At 39.1% G+C, this 18,034-nt stretch overlaps 1 protein-coding gene across 1 annotated transcript; it reads right to left on the bottom strand.

The window, feature by feature from the left end:
- Nucleotides 1-4,638: 4,638 nt before the first annotated feature.
- On the bottom strand, nt 4,639-11,281 carry C1GALT1 (core 1 synthase, glycoprotein-N-acetylgalactosamine 3-beta-galactosyltransferase 1). Its single transcript, XM_010561465.1, has 3 exons — nt 11,042-11,281; nt 8,714-9,381; nt 4,639-6,555 (listed from the first exon to the last, which is right to left on the bottom strand). Exons 1-3 carry the CDS (start codon nt 11,262-11,264, stop codon nt 6,346-6,348), a joined length of 1,101 nt encoding a protein of 366 aa, XP_010559767.1. The 5' UTR covers nt 11,265-11,281; the 3' UTR covers nt 4,639-6,345.
- Between the last annotated feature and the right edge of the window lie 6,753 nt (nt 11,282-18,034).

Here is an 18,034-nt window from a genome sequence, read left to right as displayed (position 1 = left end):
AGAAAAAAAAAGGGGGGGGGGGGGGGGGAATCTGTTTAAAAGACAAATCACACCTCCCAAGAAGGTCACACCTTGAATATGCAAAAGAATTGACACTTTCTCATCCCCAGAGCTGTCTAACACGCAAGAGAAGCCCCAAGCAGAACTGGGACACTGGGGTATGGAGTTTTGGTCAGTGCCGGTGCAGACGCCAGCACCCCAGGCTTTACCCTCCCTAAATAAAACAAAGCTTACAGCAAAGCATTTTGGGGGGATGAAGGAAAGAAGAGACTGTACTTTATGGCTCATACTTTCACCACAGAAGAGGAGTGTTACACACAATGGAACAGGAGGCTGAGGGAGGCTGGAGAGAAGAGTTGAAAGGCAAGTGTGTGGGTCACAGCTCAAAACCACGTCAGATCCAAATTCCAGTGTTAACAAAAGCGTACTTAGAAGTAGTCTCCCTGCCACATTTTTTTTTGACTAACCAGTGTTGAGAACATCTCTACAATTTATTTTTATTGGCCTTTCAAGCAGTCTTGCAGGAATATACATTAGAAAGCTGAAAAAATGGAGAGCTCAGGCTACATTTCTGAATTAAATAACCACTTTTCATTTATAAACGCCAAATACCACCCTAACACCTAGAAGTAAGATCCCATGATCCAGCTGTTTTCCCAAGTCTATGTTAAATTACTCAACATGTGGAACAATGAAAATGTTCACTGCAGGGCTCCGATTTTCTCACTTATTCTGACAACTATGCGAGGAATAAGGCCTTGACTACCAAACTTCTGGAACCCATAGAAGGGCCTCATTAAGGTGAAACATTGTCAAAAAGGAGGAAAAAGTGCTAAACATTTTGCAGCGAGAGCTGGAACGAGCAATACACAGGCTTATCTTCCTCGCAGCTTAGAACAAACTTAGCAGCCCCTAGGCATAAGATATTTACTTAAATTTCTTTTTAGTTCACACTAGTGCACAGAGAAGAACTCTAGGAAAATTCCCTTGAGCCAATGAAGCTTTCCGTAAGTGAGCAGGTTACAAGAGCTCACCTTCATTTAAAGGTATTTCACTTGTGTCTGCAGCTTCTGGTAATCAAATATGCTGAGTCTGTTACATATTTTAAAAAAAGCAAGCAAAGCTAACCCACACTTAGGAAACAGCTTTTCTCCAGAGTAGTAGCTGTAGTTTTTGTTCTGCTCCAGTACTTGCATCGCCCTGCAATTTGCTGGATCTAGTTTGATCCTGACAGTTGAAAGTTTTAGTACCATCACATAAAAGCATAACCTATACCTGAAACATCAGAGAGGAACTTTTAATGTCTGTTCAATTGGCCATTGTTTCTTAGCTAAAATATTCTAGCTTTTGAGCACAGTTAAATTGGTTGTCACACACTTCTGCACTTTGAAATGAAATAATTAATTAATACAAGTTAACAGGCCTAGCTGGGTCTATCACAGTACTTAAGGTAATGAAACACAGCTGTACCATGCTTGCACCTACCATGTCCAACAACCAACATTTCGTACGTAAAGACACCTCAAGTGGAATGTTCTTTACAGCTGAATATTATTCTGCATTAATAGCAGAAAGCTAAGTTAGAAGGCACAAGATTTAAATCTTAACAGGTTTTTTTGCAAAAATAAGAGGCTCACTGAAAAAATAAACCCTTTTTAAAAAAAGGCGGTTAATTTTGAAAAGTTTAGCTCTATCTTTGAGGTATCAACTATCATCAGTTCACTCAGGACTCTGTAACAACGTGGAGACACTGAAAAATCAGGACAATGAAGAAACAACAGCCTGCTTGTGTGGATCTAGTACTAGCAGTTATCATTAATTTTATATGGTAAAAAAATACCATCTTTGTTTGCAAGGTAGCTTGCTATTTGTTAATAGCATCAATATAACAACAGAAAACATAGCAAGTGTGAGAAGTTTTTTCACTTTCCTGTACCCACCCAAGAAAAAAAAAAAGAACATTTTTATTAGGCTAAATTCTGCTGCTATGCTACACTACTAGCATACAGGAGGGGTAAATGAAGACAGATATGAACTGTGTATGAGATAACTTATTTTATTTATTCAATTCTCAACTTAATTTTGATGCTAAAAATTGGTCAAAGGCACTTCAAAGAAGGTATTTAAGAAACAAATCCTTATGGTGATCATTCCAGACAAGTCACCAACTTATATCTGCCATTAGGGACACAACTACCTACAACTGCAAAGTGAAACATTCACAGGTTTTAAGTGGAGCATACTGTCCAGCAGCAATATTCAATTCTTTTAGAGCATTAATAACATTTGTGAAGTATTTTAAATACAACATGGTAAAACAAAGCAAATTACACTTTTGGAGTTCCACAGAAGCTTTTTTTGACAGAAAAGGGACAAAATTGCCTTTCCAAGTGGTCCTGCATTGAGGGATCTATTTTCATCTGTGCGTGGCACTATCAACATCAGTAGCAGGCACATCAGAGAAATAACCCGCGCTTTTCTGTCATACAAAGATAAAACACCCTGCCCAGATAGCAAACTGTTTATAAGAGGTCTATCAGCTACTCACTAAAATTTATACTTCTGGAAGCCTAACAGAACAAATGGCAACATGTGAAGAGAAAGTGATTTTCAGTATATACCCCCACCAAAGGAAAACAAAGAAAGTGTCCTTAAAGGCAAAAGGTACTGGGAAAAAAGCTTCTGCAAAATGAGAGATGGTGCTAACATCACCAGCATTTAACCTCTTAAATAAGACCAATATAGACTGCAAAAATGAACTGGGAGTGAAAGAAGATTAAAATTGGTCTTTTTCTGCAAACAAAGATTAATACTACCCTCTCATTAAGAACAGTGATCAGAAGATAACTTCTTGGCATTCTCATTCTTTCTGAACTAAAAAAAACACTTAACACAAGCTTAAAATGTTACACTAAGTGACATTCCCACATCCAAGTGCAAACAACTGCCGCCTAGTAATTTCAAGAAAACTAGTTCAAAATTTTTATATGGGTCATTTAAATCACTACAGTGCCAATGGAAGCTTTTAGGTTTTGTAAAGCTAAGAAACCTCTTTTAGAAACAAAACCACAGAACAATAATCAGTATAGCCTAAGAGAGCCTATGTTGCTGTGCTTCAGAAAGGTCTATGCACCTGAAATACAGTAGCGTCCTTGGGCTACAGAAATATTCAAACTCAATAAACACTTTCTCAAAGCACAAACACCTGAGGGTGAAATAACAAACTACTAATAGTACTGTAATATTGTACATGAAAATTATACTAACTGTTCACATTCCAACCTTGTCTACTGAAGCTTTTGAAGGTAGCGAGACACAAACCAATTATTTCAGATGTATCAGCTCATTGTTATGGCAATACAATTCAACAGAGAACAGTCCTCTGTTATAATCACAGAATGTAAAAACGATACTTTACTAGCTTGTCTGGAAGTAAAAAAAATTCTTTGCAGTGCTTTTATGCAAAAGAAATAGATTCAGAGGCCTAAGCACAAGGACACTTTAAAACAAAGCAAGAATGGACATTTGAAGAAAAGGCTACCCTTATTTCTCCAGACAGGCCACCTATTTATTATAAGGTAGTATGTTCTTAGCCTTATTCCCTCAAGAAATGGAACTTGTTCCTTTGTTTCTCCATTCCCTCTAAGGTCCTGCATGTTTTGCGGAAAGGGACATTCCTGCCCTGTTCTACTAAACCACAAGCTCCAGTTGGGTAGCAGACAAGAATTAGAACTGCTGCTGAGAAAAGGCTTCACCATTGAGCAGTGGCTGGTTTGACTTGCCACCTCAGCAACCAACCTGTGCGGAGCTCAAACATAACACCAGCTGCTTCCTCTTGTCCACCTGAGACTTATGCACAATGAAACTGAAAACCCAAAGACAGGATAGTCAGAAAAGTTAAAGAACATGAAGAGGAAATTGTGTTACTTCACAGGGCAAACATAGGACTCAAATCTGCAGAAAATAGGCAAGATTAGTTCTGCAATCGTTAAATCCCCATGGAGCAACTGAGGAAAAAAGTAGTAATAAAAGAACAGTACAGTAGTTCAGTAGAACTTATATATGGGCTGAATTTACAAAGAGATTCAGTTGGAATCTTGATTTTATTTTATAACTTCCTTAAGTATTCCAGAAAATTTTAATTGCATGTTCAAACAATGCCACTGGAGTCATAATCCCATATGGATTTCACGATATTATTGGTTTGTGCTGCACGTGGGATAAACATTTAGCTCCCAGAACGAAGCACCTCTCAGCATGGTACCATCCAGTCTCCTCAGGACAAGCATCCCTCTGACTAGAGCAAACTGGAGACTTTTTCCTTTTTTAAACAAATGGAGTTAGAATTTTCTACTTAAGTCAATTAACATAAAATAAAGCTCGTGTCCCTTTCAGTACTTCAGAGGCAGTCTTGCTCATAAAAGACCAAGAGAGTTCACCCTGTAGGAACTATTCATTCAACCAATACTTGATATATGAACCCAGCCTATATCCAGGGAGAGAAGATGCATGTAATATTTCAGCTCCATGAGATATTTCAGTAATTGCCATCATGCTGCAGAGCAATGGTCAGAAAGGAAGTCATGACTCTTTACTGTTGGACAACAGACAGAAACCAAATCTGTGCAAGAACTATCTTTGGAAAAAAAAAATTAAAAAATCCAGTACTTTATGGTAACATCCTCTTCCAGGAACATCCTGAAGGACAGCAGTAGTAAATAAGGCTGTCTGCTACCAGTATGTGCCCTTTCCAGAACAGTGACTGGAGGCAGTTAGGTTATGTCCAAATTCATCAATATGATGAAGGTGAAAAGTGATAAAAAGATGAAGAAACTTTTGTTCAAGTCTAGAATAAAGACACACTACATATCAAGCTTAACCCCATCCCCCATACTGCTATTCACTCAATTTGAAAAAGAGAAAACCAGAAAGTTTTACATTAACTATATAAAACATAGGCTTGGCCTCTGAAATTTTTTCAGTAATTAAAACACATATTTTGTCCCACACCAAGAAAGTGTTTTCAGTTAAGAGGCAGAGATACTCATAAAGTAGTGGACAAAGTTAATGCACTTTGAAAGATTCTTGCATTCAGGCTGGCTTACCTGAATAACTATATACTTCAGCGTCAAAAAGAGTGAAATAAGGATCATTTAACACTTTGTTCTGAAAAAGGCAACAAGAAGCAGATACAGAAGAAATTTTTAAAAATGGAAGAAAAAAAAATGTTCAGGAAAGTGAAATTAAGTACTCCAGACAAATAAACTAGATGCGTAGGGAAGCATTCAAATTGGCTTTGCTGCAGTTTTAAAACAGGACTTGTATCTGTAAAATTTTAATGAATAAGGTAACTCCACAATCTCTAAGTATAGTGGTGTGAAAATTAAATGGAAACAAACTAATTATAATACTAGCTGAAACCAAGTTATTATAATGCCATTGTAACTTTGCTAAGATCCTATTCTTTCTAGTTTACACAGAAGGAGTGATTGAAGAGAGACTTCTATTTCAAAAAGCATCTGCCTTACCTTATGCCGAGAAATTCTGAGATGAATTTTTATATCCATTCAACCAATAGGATAAGTTAATATAAAAAAAAAAACCACAGGCAAATATGTAAGCAGCTTGCATCACCTCAGCAATCTAAAAAATAGTAACTATTTCTGGGTTTCTCCCTGAAACAGTTGATCCAACTTCATATTGTTTTGTACAACAGAGACTTAAAAATTTAAAAAATAATTCATAGCAGTGAATTCCATTTCTGAAACAATTTAGATTAATCTTTTAGGTGGATCTCTGCCTATTCATATTAACCAGCCTGTCGTTAAGGCAAAGCAGACTTGAGACTATTTCCGTTGCTCTCCCTTCCTTATAGGGCAAGGTACACAAAGTAACTTCAAGATATTGAGAATACTAGAGAAAACCATTGTGAAGTATTTGACTGTGCAGCATCCAATTTCTAATATTACAACTGACCTAACAGAACATCTGGAAGGAAACAGAGGAGAACAGAAAAAGGAACAGAAATACTGTACGATTATCTTTGAACCCGTCCACTATGGTTTTTATACAAATTCTTCCAGATATTAGTGTACCAGAACAACCTCCTATTTCACAGCTTCAGCGTCTCAAATCTTCATGTGCAGGGCTGCAAGGTCACACTATCCCAAACAGTCAGAGCCAGCACCGGACTCTATTGTACACAGACAGTGACAGGAAGTACTGCCAACATGATTTTTGAAATAAGAATCACCATGAGTAATTTTAGTCCACAAGCTTCATGCAGGAGTTTGAGGAGACTCTTATTCATCGTACTGGCTTCTTTTTGTTTTCTTCCAAGTCCAATTAATTCTCAATAATTTTTTGCTTTAGCTTTTGATTATCCTCCAGTGCTTCATCTTTGCTCTGCTCTTCTGGATTTTTTGCCAAATCAGGATTGTACCGATACAAATACCCATACGGACGGAGATGATAAATCAAATATTCCAAATGATACATAGTCACGGAATCAACGTAGTGGAATGAAACTGCTAGATCGGAGCAGCATCCAGGACCCTAAAAGACAAAACAAGTCAAAATAATCAGCAAGAATTGCAAAGGATGCCCTGGATTAAAGATCCAGGAAGAATTCAAACACATACTTGACTTTATGGTAAGAAATTCACTATCATCAGTCATACACATACTTCAAAACATAATGCTAGGCAAGCAAAATGTATCAGAGTATATAAGCCAAACGTGTGCACGCATGCACCTGTGTGTGTTTACACATTATACAGTTTGGCAAAATTGTCAGCATCTAACTTCCTACATATAGAAAGTTGTAATGAATAATATTGGAATTTTTTTTTAAGTTTATTAATTTCATTGACGTTATTAAGAGCTGAAAGATCATTGTTAACACATTTGTTACAACTTGTATTTTTTTAGCTCAAATTCAGCTTTGAGAATGCTTTTCTGGAATATAGTTTTGTGGGGTTTTTTTCATCAGATTTGACTGCAGAGCTGCTAGTATTCCAACTCTAATTGGAACTAAGATTAAATATTTAAAGACATTGAAGACAACAATTGTTATATAGTTGTTATTCTTTCAATACTTACTAAGTTTGACCAACATAGCTTGGGTTTGATACCAGATGAAGTAGCCTCTATCCAAACACAAATATACGACAGGATCAAATATGCTATTTCCATGATGGATCCCCACCACCACTGCATCAGTTACAGATGTAATTGTCCACAGCTCAGCCACCCTTGAACTGCAACCATAGCTAAAGCTGCTGCATCCTGACACACTAAATACAGTATCGTAGCTGTTTTAAGCTACAGAAATGCTCCAGCTGCTGAATACAAGTCTAAAAATAGATGCTTTACAATGAAAAGAATCTACTGAAGAACTAGACTTTTTTTTTTTTCCCCAGCTTTACTGTGTAAAAAATCCCACACCCTATCCTTGATTTTGGCCACTTATACTGATCTCAAAGCTTGCTGAAAAATAATACCTTTAAAAGTGAGATTATAATCCTAAAAAAGAAGCCACATCACAGATTATATGATCATTGAAATTTACAATGCAGAATGCCTTCAGGTCGCTTTATTTTCAAGTAGTGCCTGCTACCCCCCCTTTTTTTTTAAACTGGAGTTTTCACATGTGGAACACAAAGGACAATCTGAAGTTCTTAAAGTAAGAATGTTTCAGCTTGTAAACACTATTTTTGTTGCTACAACAAAAGAATTTTTTTAAAAGTAGCTTGCCAGCTCTCATGCTTGCCTCCACTTCTACAGAAGGGAGACAAGAGTCCAATACAAATACACAAGGAAATCTAATCATATTTCCTTGTGTGGGTCATGCTTGTATTTCACTTCCAGGCAACGTTCATTCTTCTATAATCTTTTCAATGTAATTCATTTACACGTACATTTTAACAACCTTCAATAAAAGAGTGTAGGCCCGGCAGCTACCAGTGTTCAAGCCAGGTAACACTGCACACAGTTATCAGTGATAAGAGAAGTATATTGCAGCACATCTCCATTTGAAGGAAAAAAGACTAGCAGGCAGTACAGTGACTCATACCATTACCCACCAGCCCCTCCAGTAACTTGGGAATGTCTTAGACAATGTTAACCAATTACAATCATGAGCAAGTCTCAAAATTAGTTCTATTTCTACAGGTTTTATGCAAAGTTTGCTGTTGGGTAGAAGATGAAGGTGTACAGTCGGCTTTAACATAACTAAGCCATAGTTTGACCTGGCTCTGCACAGTGAGCACACACACCTTGGAAGGAACCACAGTGGTCTCAATGTCACTGCACACTGGTAGCTGGGTGGCTGGAGGAGAAGCTAGAAACACTGTGTATGAGATATGAGGGAACAAAACAGAACAATAACTTTGCAAGGAAGGTAGTAGTGGTGACACTAGACAAACGTGTCAAAAAGCTTTCATAGCTTTTTGCTGTCCACAGAACATAGCAAAACAGCAGTGATAATTTAAGATTCACTAGTTCTTCTGGAACGTTAAGTTCTTAGCATCAACTTTTAGTTGACTAGTGTATTTAACACATCTACACACAGGTGTATCAGGATATCACAACAAAATTTTCTTTTCTAAAATATATTGAGCTGCTATTAAACTGCTAATTCACACATCATACACATTCATACACATCATAAGATGTAGTTCATAAAACAGATACCAGGTTCCTAAGGACTTACCTCTACAGCAGGATAATAATTATAATTCCAGTACCAGAATGTTTTTGGTAGGTATCCTCTGATTAAGTGATGTTCTGGAACGAAGGGATGAAAGGTTTCTCTACCACTTGTATCCCTAGAATCTCCTGCTTCCACATTAATGATCTCCATGCATTTTCCTAGTGCTAGGTCTTCAATAGAGGAACTGTGAGAGCATTTGTTCGTTTTAAATGCAGCAACAAATCTCTTCAGAGCTTCTTTGCTCAGAACATATCCTGCTCCTCCACTCATGTAGCCCTGTTTCACATAAGGCTTAAACCTTCTTCCAAAGTATATTGGTTGTTCAGGACTGTATTTTGAAAGAAGCCATCTCAAATTGTCCAATATAACATATGTATCATCATCTGCTTTCATAAACCAATCAGCATCATCAAAATAATGGTCATATACATACTGAAAAGCTTTAATAGTCTTCCAGTACAGTTGGTCCCTGCCTTCTTTGGTTTCCAGGCCCACAGTTGGGAAGTCTTTATTTTCCTCAGAGCTCATAAAAAGTATTTTATTACAGCGCTGGGCCCAAGTGGCCTTAACATGCTTGGCTTTCTTTTCTAGATTTTGAGGTCCAGTCATGACCCAACACAGTATTTTCACCTTCTGATACAGTCCCTCTGCAATATTTTTATTCTCATCTAAAAAAAGAGGAGAGTTCCAAAATTCTATTAGACTTGATTGCAAAACAAACTAAGAGCAACCTCCCCCCAGACATTCTGTTTCCAGATCAGAAAAGACATGCAGAGAGAAAAGAGGCGTTTGCTTCCAAATGTACCAGTTAATGAAACTTATGTTAGATTTAGGAAGAAAACAAACAAGACTCCCAAAATGAAGCTACTAAAATTCTTAAAGCTACTTCAGCTTCATAGGATAAAGGAGAACATAAGAGCCATATCAAAATGGGTATCTGTTCAGGGAAGCATGGCTTTAGAAAACATTGATTTGTACATAAAAACTGTTTGTAGGCAACCTCTTTATGGTGTTGGAGGACTACTGAAAATTAAAAAGTTGAATATTCTTGCCATTCACAATGAACACAGTGATTACAACACAGAAAGGTCAAAAAGCTAATAGGCTCTGTTATATATATTCATGTTAACTAACAAAACCTAATAAATATTTCTAAAACAGCACCATATTTTTGAAGGAAAAAGCAGATGGTAAGCCAGAAAGAAAAAATCAGATTATATAAGCTAGGATACTATGAAACTAGTATTATTGTTGTGCTAAAATGTTTTTATTTGCAGACAATCCAACAAAATAGTCACAGTTATCCGAGGTGTGTAATATAATGTTTTCCAAGCGGCCAAAGCATTCATTTCCCTCAAAGAAACGTTTTCACTTGATACATACAGAGCGATTTTAACTCACATAGAAGAATATTCCAGAGAGCGAGATCTACATAATGGTCCCAAAGTATTCCTGCTTACGCTTTATGCAATGACACATCAGATTTCTTTGTAATGGCGTCCTACAACTACATGTGAAACCCTCACAGACTTGTCTTACAAAGTTTGCAGTTTAAATACATTTAAATAGCAAGTTACTTATTAACATCACCTTCAGCAAAAGCATTATAGTGCATTTTTTCTCATCCAAACTGTCCCAAACTCGGACACTTACCTGTATTTAGGATTTAGAATGGACTCATTTAATGAGATGTAAATGTACGCCTGAAACATTAGAAGGGCGTACCTTCTTTGGGGTGGGGGGGGCGCAGAAATCAGAGTGCAACAGAATGTCTCTGTTTTTGACTGCAACAGCAATCTGTGTTTGGACTGCTGCATAATCAGCTAGGCAAACAATGCTCACAGTGACTCCCTCTGCCCCCACCCCGCCCCACCCCAATTCCAAGTTTTACTAATCATGTCAAAAAGTGAGGGGGTTTTTTTTTTGGCTTTATCTAAGAGGCTAGATCAAAAGTTAGAGTGGTCCAAAAGTAGCTTCTTAAAGCTAAAAGGCAATTAAGCCACATCTACAATGCTAGCAAATCTATCTGCTTAGCAAAATCACCATTTGATGTCAACAGTTCATTTGAGAAGTTCCTGCTCCAAACAAGTCTTGATACAGAAGTTGGACAAACAGTTGGGCTCTAAGGAAAAAAATCACTACTGTAATAAAAATGTAAACAAAGAAAACCACCATTCAGCAGACCTCAGGAGAACAAAGTTAGATGTCATCTGAACATGGGGAAAGTGAAAGAAAAGGATTCATACAAATTCTTGGCAGTGAAGAAAGCAACGTTTTGCAATGCATGAAAAGGGAGCATGTTATATATAGTCAGGTGTAACAAAATACCTTTATGCTGTCCAGAGTCTGCATTGAAATTCATTTGTCCTTGCAGCTGATTGTTATCGCTATCTGCTGAGTGTTGACCATGTGGATCATTGTGAAGGATATGAGGCTGGATCTTAACCTCTTCTTCTAGTATAATGCTAAACAGAAGATAGCATATGAAAAATCCTATTGCTGATCCAAAAGTGAAGGTTAGAAGGTTCATCAAAGACTTAGAAGAGGCCATCTCCTGAAGGTAGTACACTGTCAAAGCCAAATGAAAAATACGTTAAGCTTAAAGCCACTTAACACAGAACTCAAATCTAAAACTACAGGAAGAAATCAAGGACTAAATTTCTGGAAGTAGGTATCTCAATTCTAGCTCAGATTCAGCTCCCCTGGGCTTGCATGGAAATTTAAGTACAACAGCAATGCAAATATTCATATAAAATTATACAAGCATTGATAAATTTAGTGCAAAAGGCCTATCATATATTCTTTAGCTTAAAATTATAGAGTCATAAATCACAATAGTGACTGTACATACAAAACCCATTCATTATATTTATACAATATTTACACAAGAATGTATACATTTAAAGTGCAATATCTTAATTATAAAATTCTAGAATGTTCACTTCTTTATTCTCTTCATCCCAAGAAATCTGTGCTTTAAAACATAATACCCAAGTCTTTTACAAAGCTAAAAGATGATGATCAAAGCTAATCTACAGGTCAAGAGATGTACTTAAACTCCAGGAGTAATTATATTACAGGAATTCTTTAACAGATGTCAAACACAAGCAGATTTTGAAGAGTTATAAATGCACATCTACTTTCAAAGTAGGGCAGTTTTCCTTCCACTTTTAGGAAGTACTGAGGATAGACTTTCAGAAGAAAGAGTAAGACAACATCTGAATTTTCATACAGAAATACCCATTTTTAAAAGGCATTTGGAGGAAAAAGAGAACACAATACTCTCAAGGCCTCTTCTACACATCAAAAACCTTGTATTCCAGTAATAAAAAACCCTTCACTTCAGCCACACCCTTGCTCCTCAAAAACTAAGGGACACAGCTGACCATTTTTGTAAAATTAAACAAAATCAGCATTTACGCCTGCATAAATTGAGCTTTATACATCTGAAACAAGTGTGATTTTTTATATATTAAACACTTGCAAACCAATTTCAGGCTGTTGAGGCCTGAGGCCTTTTCATCTTTGCAAAGGGTTGAGATATTTTCTAATAATTCATTACTAAACTACAAAAACATTGACTGTTAAATATGTGCTAGATTCAAGCCAGAGCCTTACAAACAAGTTGATGATGTTCCCTCCATTAGGATTATTCTTAATGTCAATGGGCAGAACCCGATTTAGTTAGGGAGCCAAAAAAAGAAAATTGTGGAATGTACAGAGCATTGATGAAAACCATCAATCAGAGAAGAGCTGCAGCCACCAAAACAACTCATTTACCCTCCACCAACTTCTCTCATTGGCTATGTAGAGTCTATTGGAAAAAGACTGTCCCCAAGCAAGCTGCATGAATCACTTTGCAGCAACACACTCCAAATACCAGCTTTCTGTCTCTCTGAGCACTCTCCTCAACAGAAAGCAGAGGACAGAAAGCAGGTGTGCACATCGTTAGGTTGACACTTTCAAAATTCATCAGATTTACTGCACACATGCAGATCTAGATCATTTGAGAGTGAGGGAGCTCTAACGTGATAAGCTTTTCTTTCCACACTGCTAGAAAAATGAAAGAAAACTGGAAACACAACTTGAAGCACAAAATAAAAAAAATCAAGAAACTTAAAGGTTGTATCAAACTCACATAGTTATAACTGTGGTTGATAAGGAGCTGTAGTTCTTTAATGTGAAAAAGCACATTATGCAATTTTTTAATCATATGTTGTCTTCCCTGAATTCAGCATTACATCTTGGCGGAGACTAACGATTGCCTTTAGACGTCACATCTTAAAGTATAAAATTTCTGTATTACCATTTGTGACCCAGGCCTTGAAAAAAATTACTTGGTTTCCAGCTTTATTTCTATTGTCTTATATGCCACTAACTTGGGAAGAAAACATGAAGACTTAGACCACGTGCCTTCCAAAAAAAACCACAAACACCCCCCCCCCAAAAAACCCAAAGCATTTAAAAGAAAAGCCTATACACACAAGCATCCTATGACACTGAAAAGTATCCACTGTAATAAAATTATTTTTTTATTTTCACTTTCCCCATCTATCAGCACAAAGTCCCCTCAAAATTTGCAATACACAAAGGGAGCGGGCCAGAATAAAACAATGCCTTCCTTCAGCATATTAAAAGGGGGGGGGGAAATCCATGCATGCACACAGTGTAGCTACAGCACTTTCTAGAAGAAAAAGTCTCCATTGTTCCACTTTTCAATATTAGGTGTCTCTTTGCCATACAATTTCAGTTACCTGCTCTAATAGCTGTTAAAATTACTCTTGCTTGGAGAGAAAAAAAAGAAGATCACTTGAAAATAACTGCTGCTTATTAAACTATGGAATTACATTAAATTAGATTCTTTAAAATAAAACTTTAAGTGTATTGGAAATGTCAAAAGAGAAAAAAGTGTATTCATCATATTTGGAAATCAGCAGTTGATTTGGCAGTATTCCGCAAAGAGGATTTCTGGGAGCAGGTAGGGACAGATGCTGAAGCTGTACTTCATGTTTGATATGAAATACCTCTAGTTACAGTTTTCAGTCCAAAATAATCTGCTTATAGTTCTATCAATTTTATATCAACAAACTGGACCTCTATATACATGCATGCATATCCATGTGTTTATGAACTCCATCAGTAAACAGGACAGAAATCTTCATTTTTTGTATTATCTTGATATTTGACATAAGTGGAGTCTTTTAACTTGTCAGCAAAAATAACTGAATGCTATAGCATTAGACTAGAACTCAAAAATGTCTAAAAGATCAGTTCTTATTATGATAAGCATCCCCACTCAGACTCTTTGTTGACGTTCTGTATACAGGGATTTATTCAGGGGCAAGACATGCAAAACATTTAAGCATTCATGGTCAGGCTGGATAAGGCATTGAGCAACCTGCTCTAGTGAAAGATGCCCCAGCTCATGGCAGGGAGCTGGACTAGATGATCCTTAAAGGTCCCTTCCGACCCAACCCATTGTGTAATGCTATGATTCTATGACATACAGAGAGGAAAAAGGTAAGTGCAGAACCTACCAGGTCACTAAAAGATCCCCATTTCTATTCCTATTTCTATTTTTACTTCTCTTGATTTAAAAATCGGACAATATTTAGAAAAAAAACACCTACAAGAAAAGCCTAGGTTTAAATTTAAATTATGCTCCACTGCTCTGTCATGGTAGCTTAACCAAATATATCTATTTAGATATTCAGGTAGGTAGCCCTATTCACATCAACCAGACCAAGAAATGTTTTAAAATTTTATCACAACTTAATAGTCATTGCAGATTTGGCTCCAAATTTAAGTTTTGAGTGTCAATGATTTCTGCATCTTCAAACTTACAGAAAAAGTAATTTAGGGGCTGCTGAAGCTGGCAGCCCAATGGAGACAAGGCTGCTGCAATTCCACGCCCCCAGGTCCAGCCAGTGACAAGGCTGTGGATGTATTCCCATAGTTGCACATGCAAACATGCATATACACATGGCTGACCATACCGATCAACACAGCTAAAAACAGTGTTCATGTAAACACAAACATGGTCTGGCCTTATGCTGGTCCTCTCCCTAGCTGACCAGGACAAAAATCCATTAGTGAGGAATATACGTACAATGTGGATCCCTCCAGTAACTGGCCTCAGACACTTTACCTATCCAGGAACCAACCCTGAATCCTCAGCCTCCCCAGAGCCCCACTCCAGTCGCTGGTACAGACCTCCTCATCCAGATACACACACGCAGCTCCCCTCAAGCATACCACGATCCCCCAGTATATGGCCTTAGACATTCAGACCACTCAGTAATTGGCCCTTGGATCCTTTTGTCTCCAGTTGCCTCGCTCCAAGACACACATGCAAATGAGCCTCCAGACCAAACCCCAGATCTTACAGTCCCTCCAGTACCCAGCTTGGACCTCCTGGACTCTCACATTGCCAAACTGAAGACCCTCTGATCTCACTAGTACCTGTCCCGCACTTACAGCTGCCTCAAAACCTGGCTCCCAAGCCTCTTATCTTACTCACTGGCTAGCCCTGCATGATACTCACTAGCAACCACACACTGGCACGCTTGCCAAGACGATATGCACCCACTCTGGTCTCCCCAGTTACTGGCACTCCAGACGCACAAGCCTCTATGACTTACGGTCTCCACTCCAGCTGCTGGAATTTAGACCCTCGCTCACTCCATTTTCTTCAGTTGCTGACACACCAGACACAGAGGTCTCTGTAACATACAGTACCACTCCAGTTGCTGGCACTTAGACCTCAGTATGTACACACGAACATAGCACAGAGTCCCCTCACCCAGGAAAGGTCAGAAATGGAGCTTAATGGGAAAAGGGGACAGGCTGTGGGTAATTTGGCACAGGATATAGCCAAACATACTGACCAGCCACTGGGTTTACAACTGACCAGCCCTCTATCCCCTTATCCTTCTATTTTCCCATATTTGTTCCTCCTCAAATCACCTTGTTCCCTCCCTTTAGTCCCTCCCCTAAGCATCCCATAATAAGTTTTGTACAGTCACAAGATGCTCCTCTCCTGCATCCCATAATATGTTCCATATTCTGGAGGCAGTTACCCCTCTCAACCTTGTAAGCTGTTCCAGAGAGCCTTTCTGTTGCCTTATCTTGATGTGTGTCACACCTGAGCAATGGGGCCGATGGCTCTCCAGTGACAGAACCAGGGGCTGCTTCCTCTGACGAGATTAATGGGGTCATCCCTGCCCCCCCCCGCCCCCGTGCCTCTGTGCAGTCCTAGTGATGAGCCTTTTAACACATTAATCTAAAATACTGTTCTCACTCTGCTAGCTGTTCCAACAAGGGTTAAGGTCACCTTCCTAAGCCAAAGCAAACTTAGGGAATCCCTATGCAATACGAATATATGATACTGGAGCTTGCCCCATCCTCACCCCTCAAAAAACCCAACCCAATGACCTTTAATACTTTTAAGCAAACTCAGACCATGTAACTTTTTGAACTTGTGTCGTGGTTTAACCCCAGCCAGCAACTAAGCACCACGCAGCCGCTCACTCACTCCCCCCCATCCAGGGGGATGGGGGAGAAAATCAGGAAAAGAACTAAAACTCCTGGGTTGAGATAAGAATGATTTAATAGAACAGAAAAGAAGAGACTAATAATGATAATGATAACACTAATAAAATGACAACAGTAGTAATAAGAGGATTGAAATGTACAAATGATGCGCAGGGCAATTGCTCATCACCCGCCGACCGACACCCAGCCAGTCCCCAAGCGGCGAATCCCTCCCCCCCCCACTTCCCAGTTCCTAAACTAGATGGGACGTCACATGGTATGGAATACACTGTTGGCCAGTTTGGGTCAGGTGCCCTGGCTGGGCATGAGAAGCTGAAAAATCCTTGACTGTAGTCTAAACACTACTGAGCAACAACTGAAAACATCAGTGTTATCAACATTCTTCACATACTGAACTCAAAACATAGCACTGTACCAGCTACTAGGAAGACAGTTAACTACATCCCAGCTGAAACCAGGACAACTTGTTTCAAGAGGAAACACATAAACACATACAACCAAAAAAAAAACCCCAAATCCGGGATTTTGAACTTTACAGAATGCGGGACATAACTCCAGATACTTTTATACATGTTTTTACACTGTATCATTCCATAATCACTTTAAGATTTGATAAATTAGCTATAAGAAATACAGCTAGCTCACACACACAGCTAGCTCCTCCTTGTATGCCTTATTTATGAAGTGAGGGGGAAGTTCCAAGGCCCCAGCATGAAACAAAATGTAAATGTTCTTTGAGAGCTGCATAATTAGCAATGAAATTGATCTCTACCACCACGTCCTTAAGAGTCAAGCAACACATCAGAACAATTAAAGTCAAAATGTAGAAAACATAGTTAGCTACGCAATGCCCAAGAAAGGTCTTCTGCTCACTAAGTCCCATTATTTCTAGAAGCTTTATACGTACATACTCATATGCTTTTAAAATGAAGCTATATGCAAAACAGTTGTACGTTTGCTAATGTTGCCTGCATCAAGGATTACTGTGAAATGCTGCAGTTTCCTATCAACTAAGCAGAGATTATATTTTTTCACTTTCAAAAATATTTTGTTTTCTTAAAAAAAACAGCTGGCATTGTAAGCATTTCTTTGGAGAGGAACTTCTTCCATCAAAAACGGCTGATTGTTCTATCCAAAAGCATAGGCAGCAAAAGCAAGGTATTTTGGTACAGGTTGCCAATAAGAGCACTGAAACAAGATGCGTAACAATCCACAGCACAGGTGAGAGGGAAGAAAGATCACTCCTTGCTTATTCCGAAAGCTGACACCCTCCTTCAGCAACAAGTTACCACGTCCAAAGCACGGCTTTCTAGACCTCTACTAACCTAGTTCTTACTAAAGGGAACTGCGACGTCAGTCCAGGAAGTCCCCGTTACAAGGAGCAGAAGGCAGACGGGTGGGGAGCGGCGAGCGACTCCCCGCTCCAGAAAGCACCTTGCTCCCTCCCTCGGGGCTCCGAGGGACTCGCTGCCTTCCAGGGAGACCCCTCCTTCGGAGCCTCTCCCTCCCAGGCGGGCAGCCAGGCACCTGCTGTCCCCGCAGCCGCGGCTCCTGCAGGCACCCTTCTCGCCGCCGCCGGGGTGACACGCGCCGCCCCGCCCGCCTCCTCCCGCCCCGTCACCGCAGGGAGGCACCTTCCCCACCCTCCTTCGCATCGCCTCCCCAGACGAGGCGCTGCCTTCAGAGGCCTGCCCGCCGGCCTCCCCCCCAACGACAGCCCGGTCCGGGGCCCGAAGCCCGGCTGCCGCCGCCCCCTCAGCGCCCCTC

The sequence above is a fragment of the Haliaeetus leucocephalus genome, unplaced genomic scaffold (genome assembly GCF_000737465.1).
Source record: "Haliaeetus leucocephalus isolate CR32 unplaced genomic scaffold, Haliaeetus_leucocephalus-4.0 Scaffold146, whole genome shotgun sequence".
Lineage (NCBI taxonomy): Eukaryota > Metazoa > Chordata > Aves > Accipitriformes > Accipitridae > Haliaeetus > Haliaeetus leucocephalus.
This window is presented reverse-complemented; position numbering and strand designations above follow the sequence as displayed.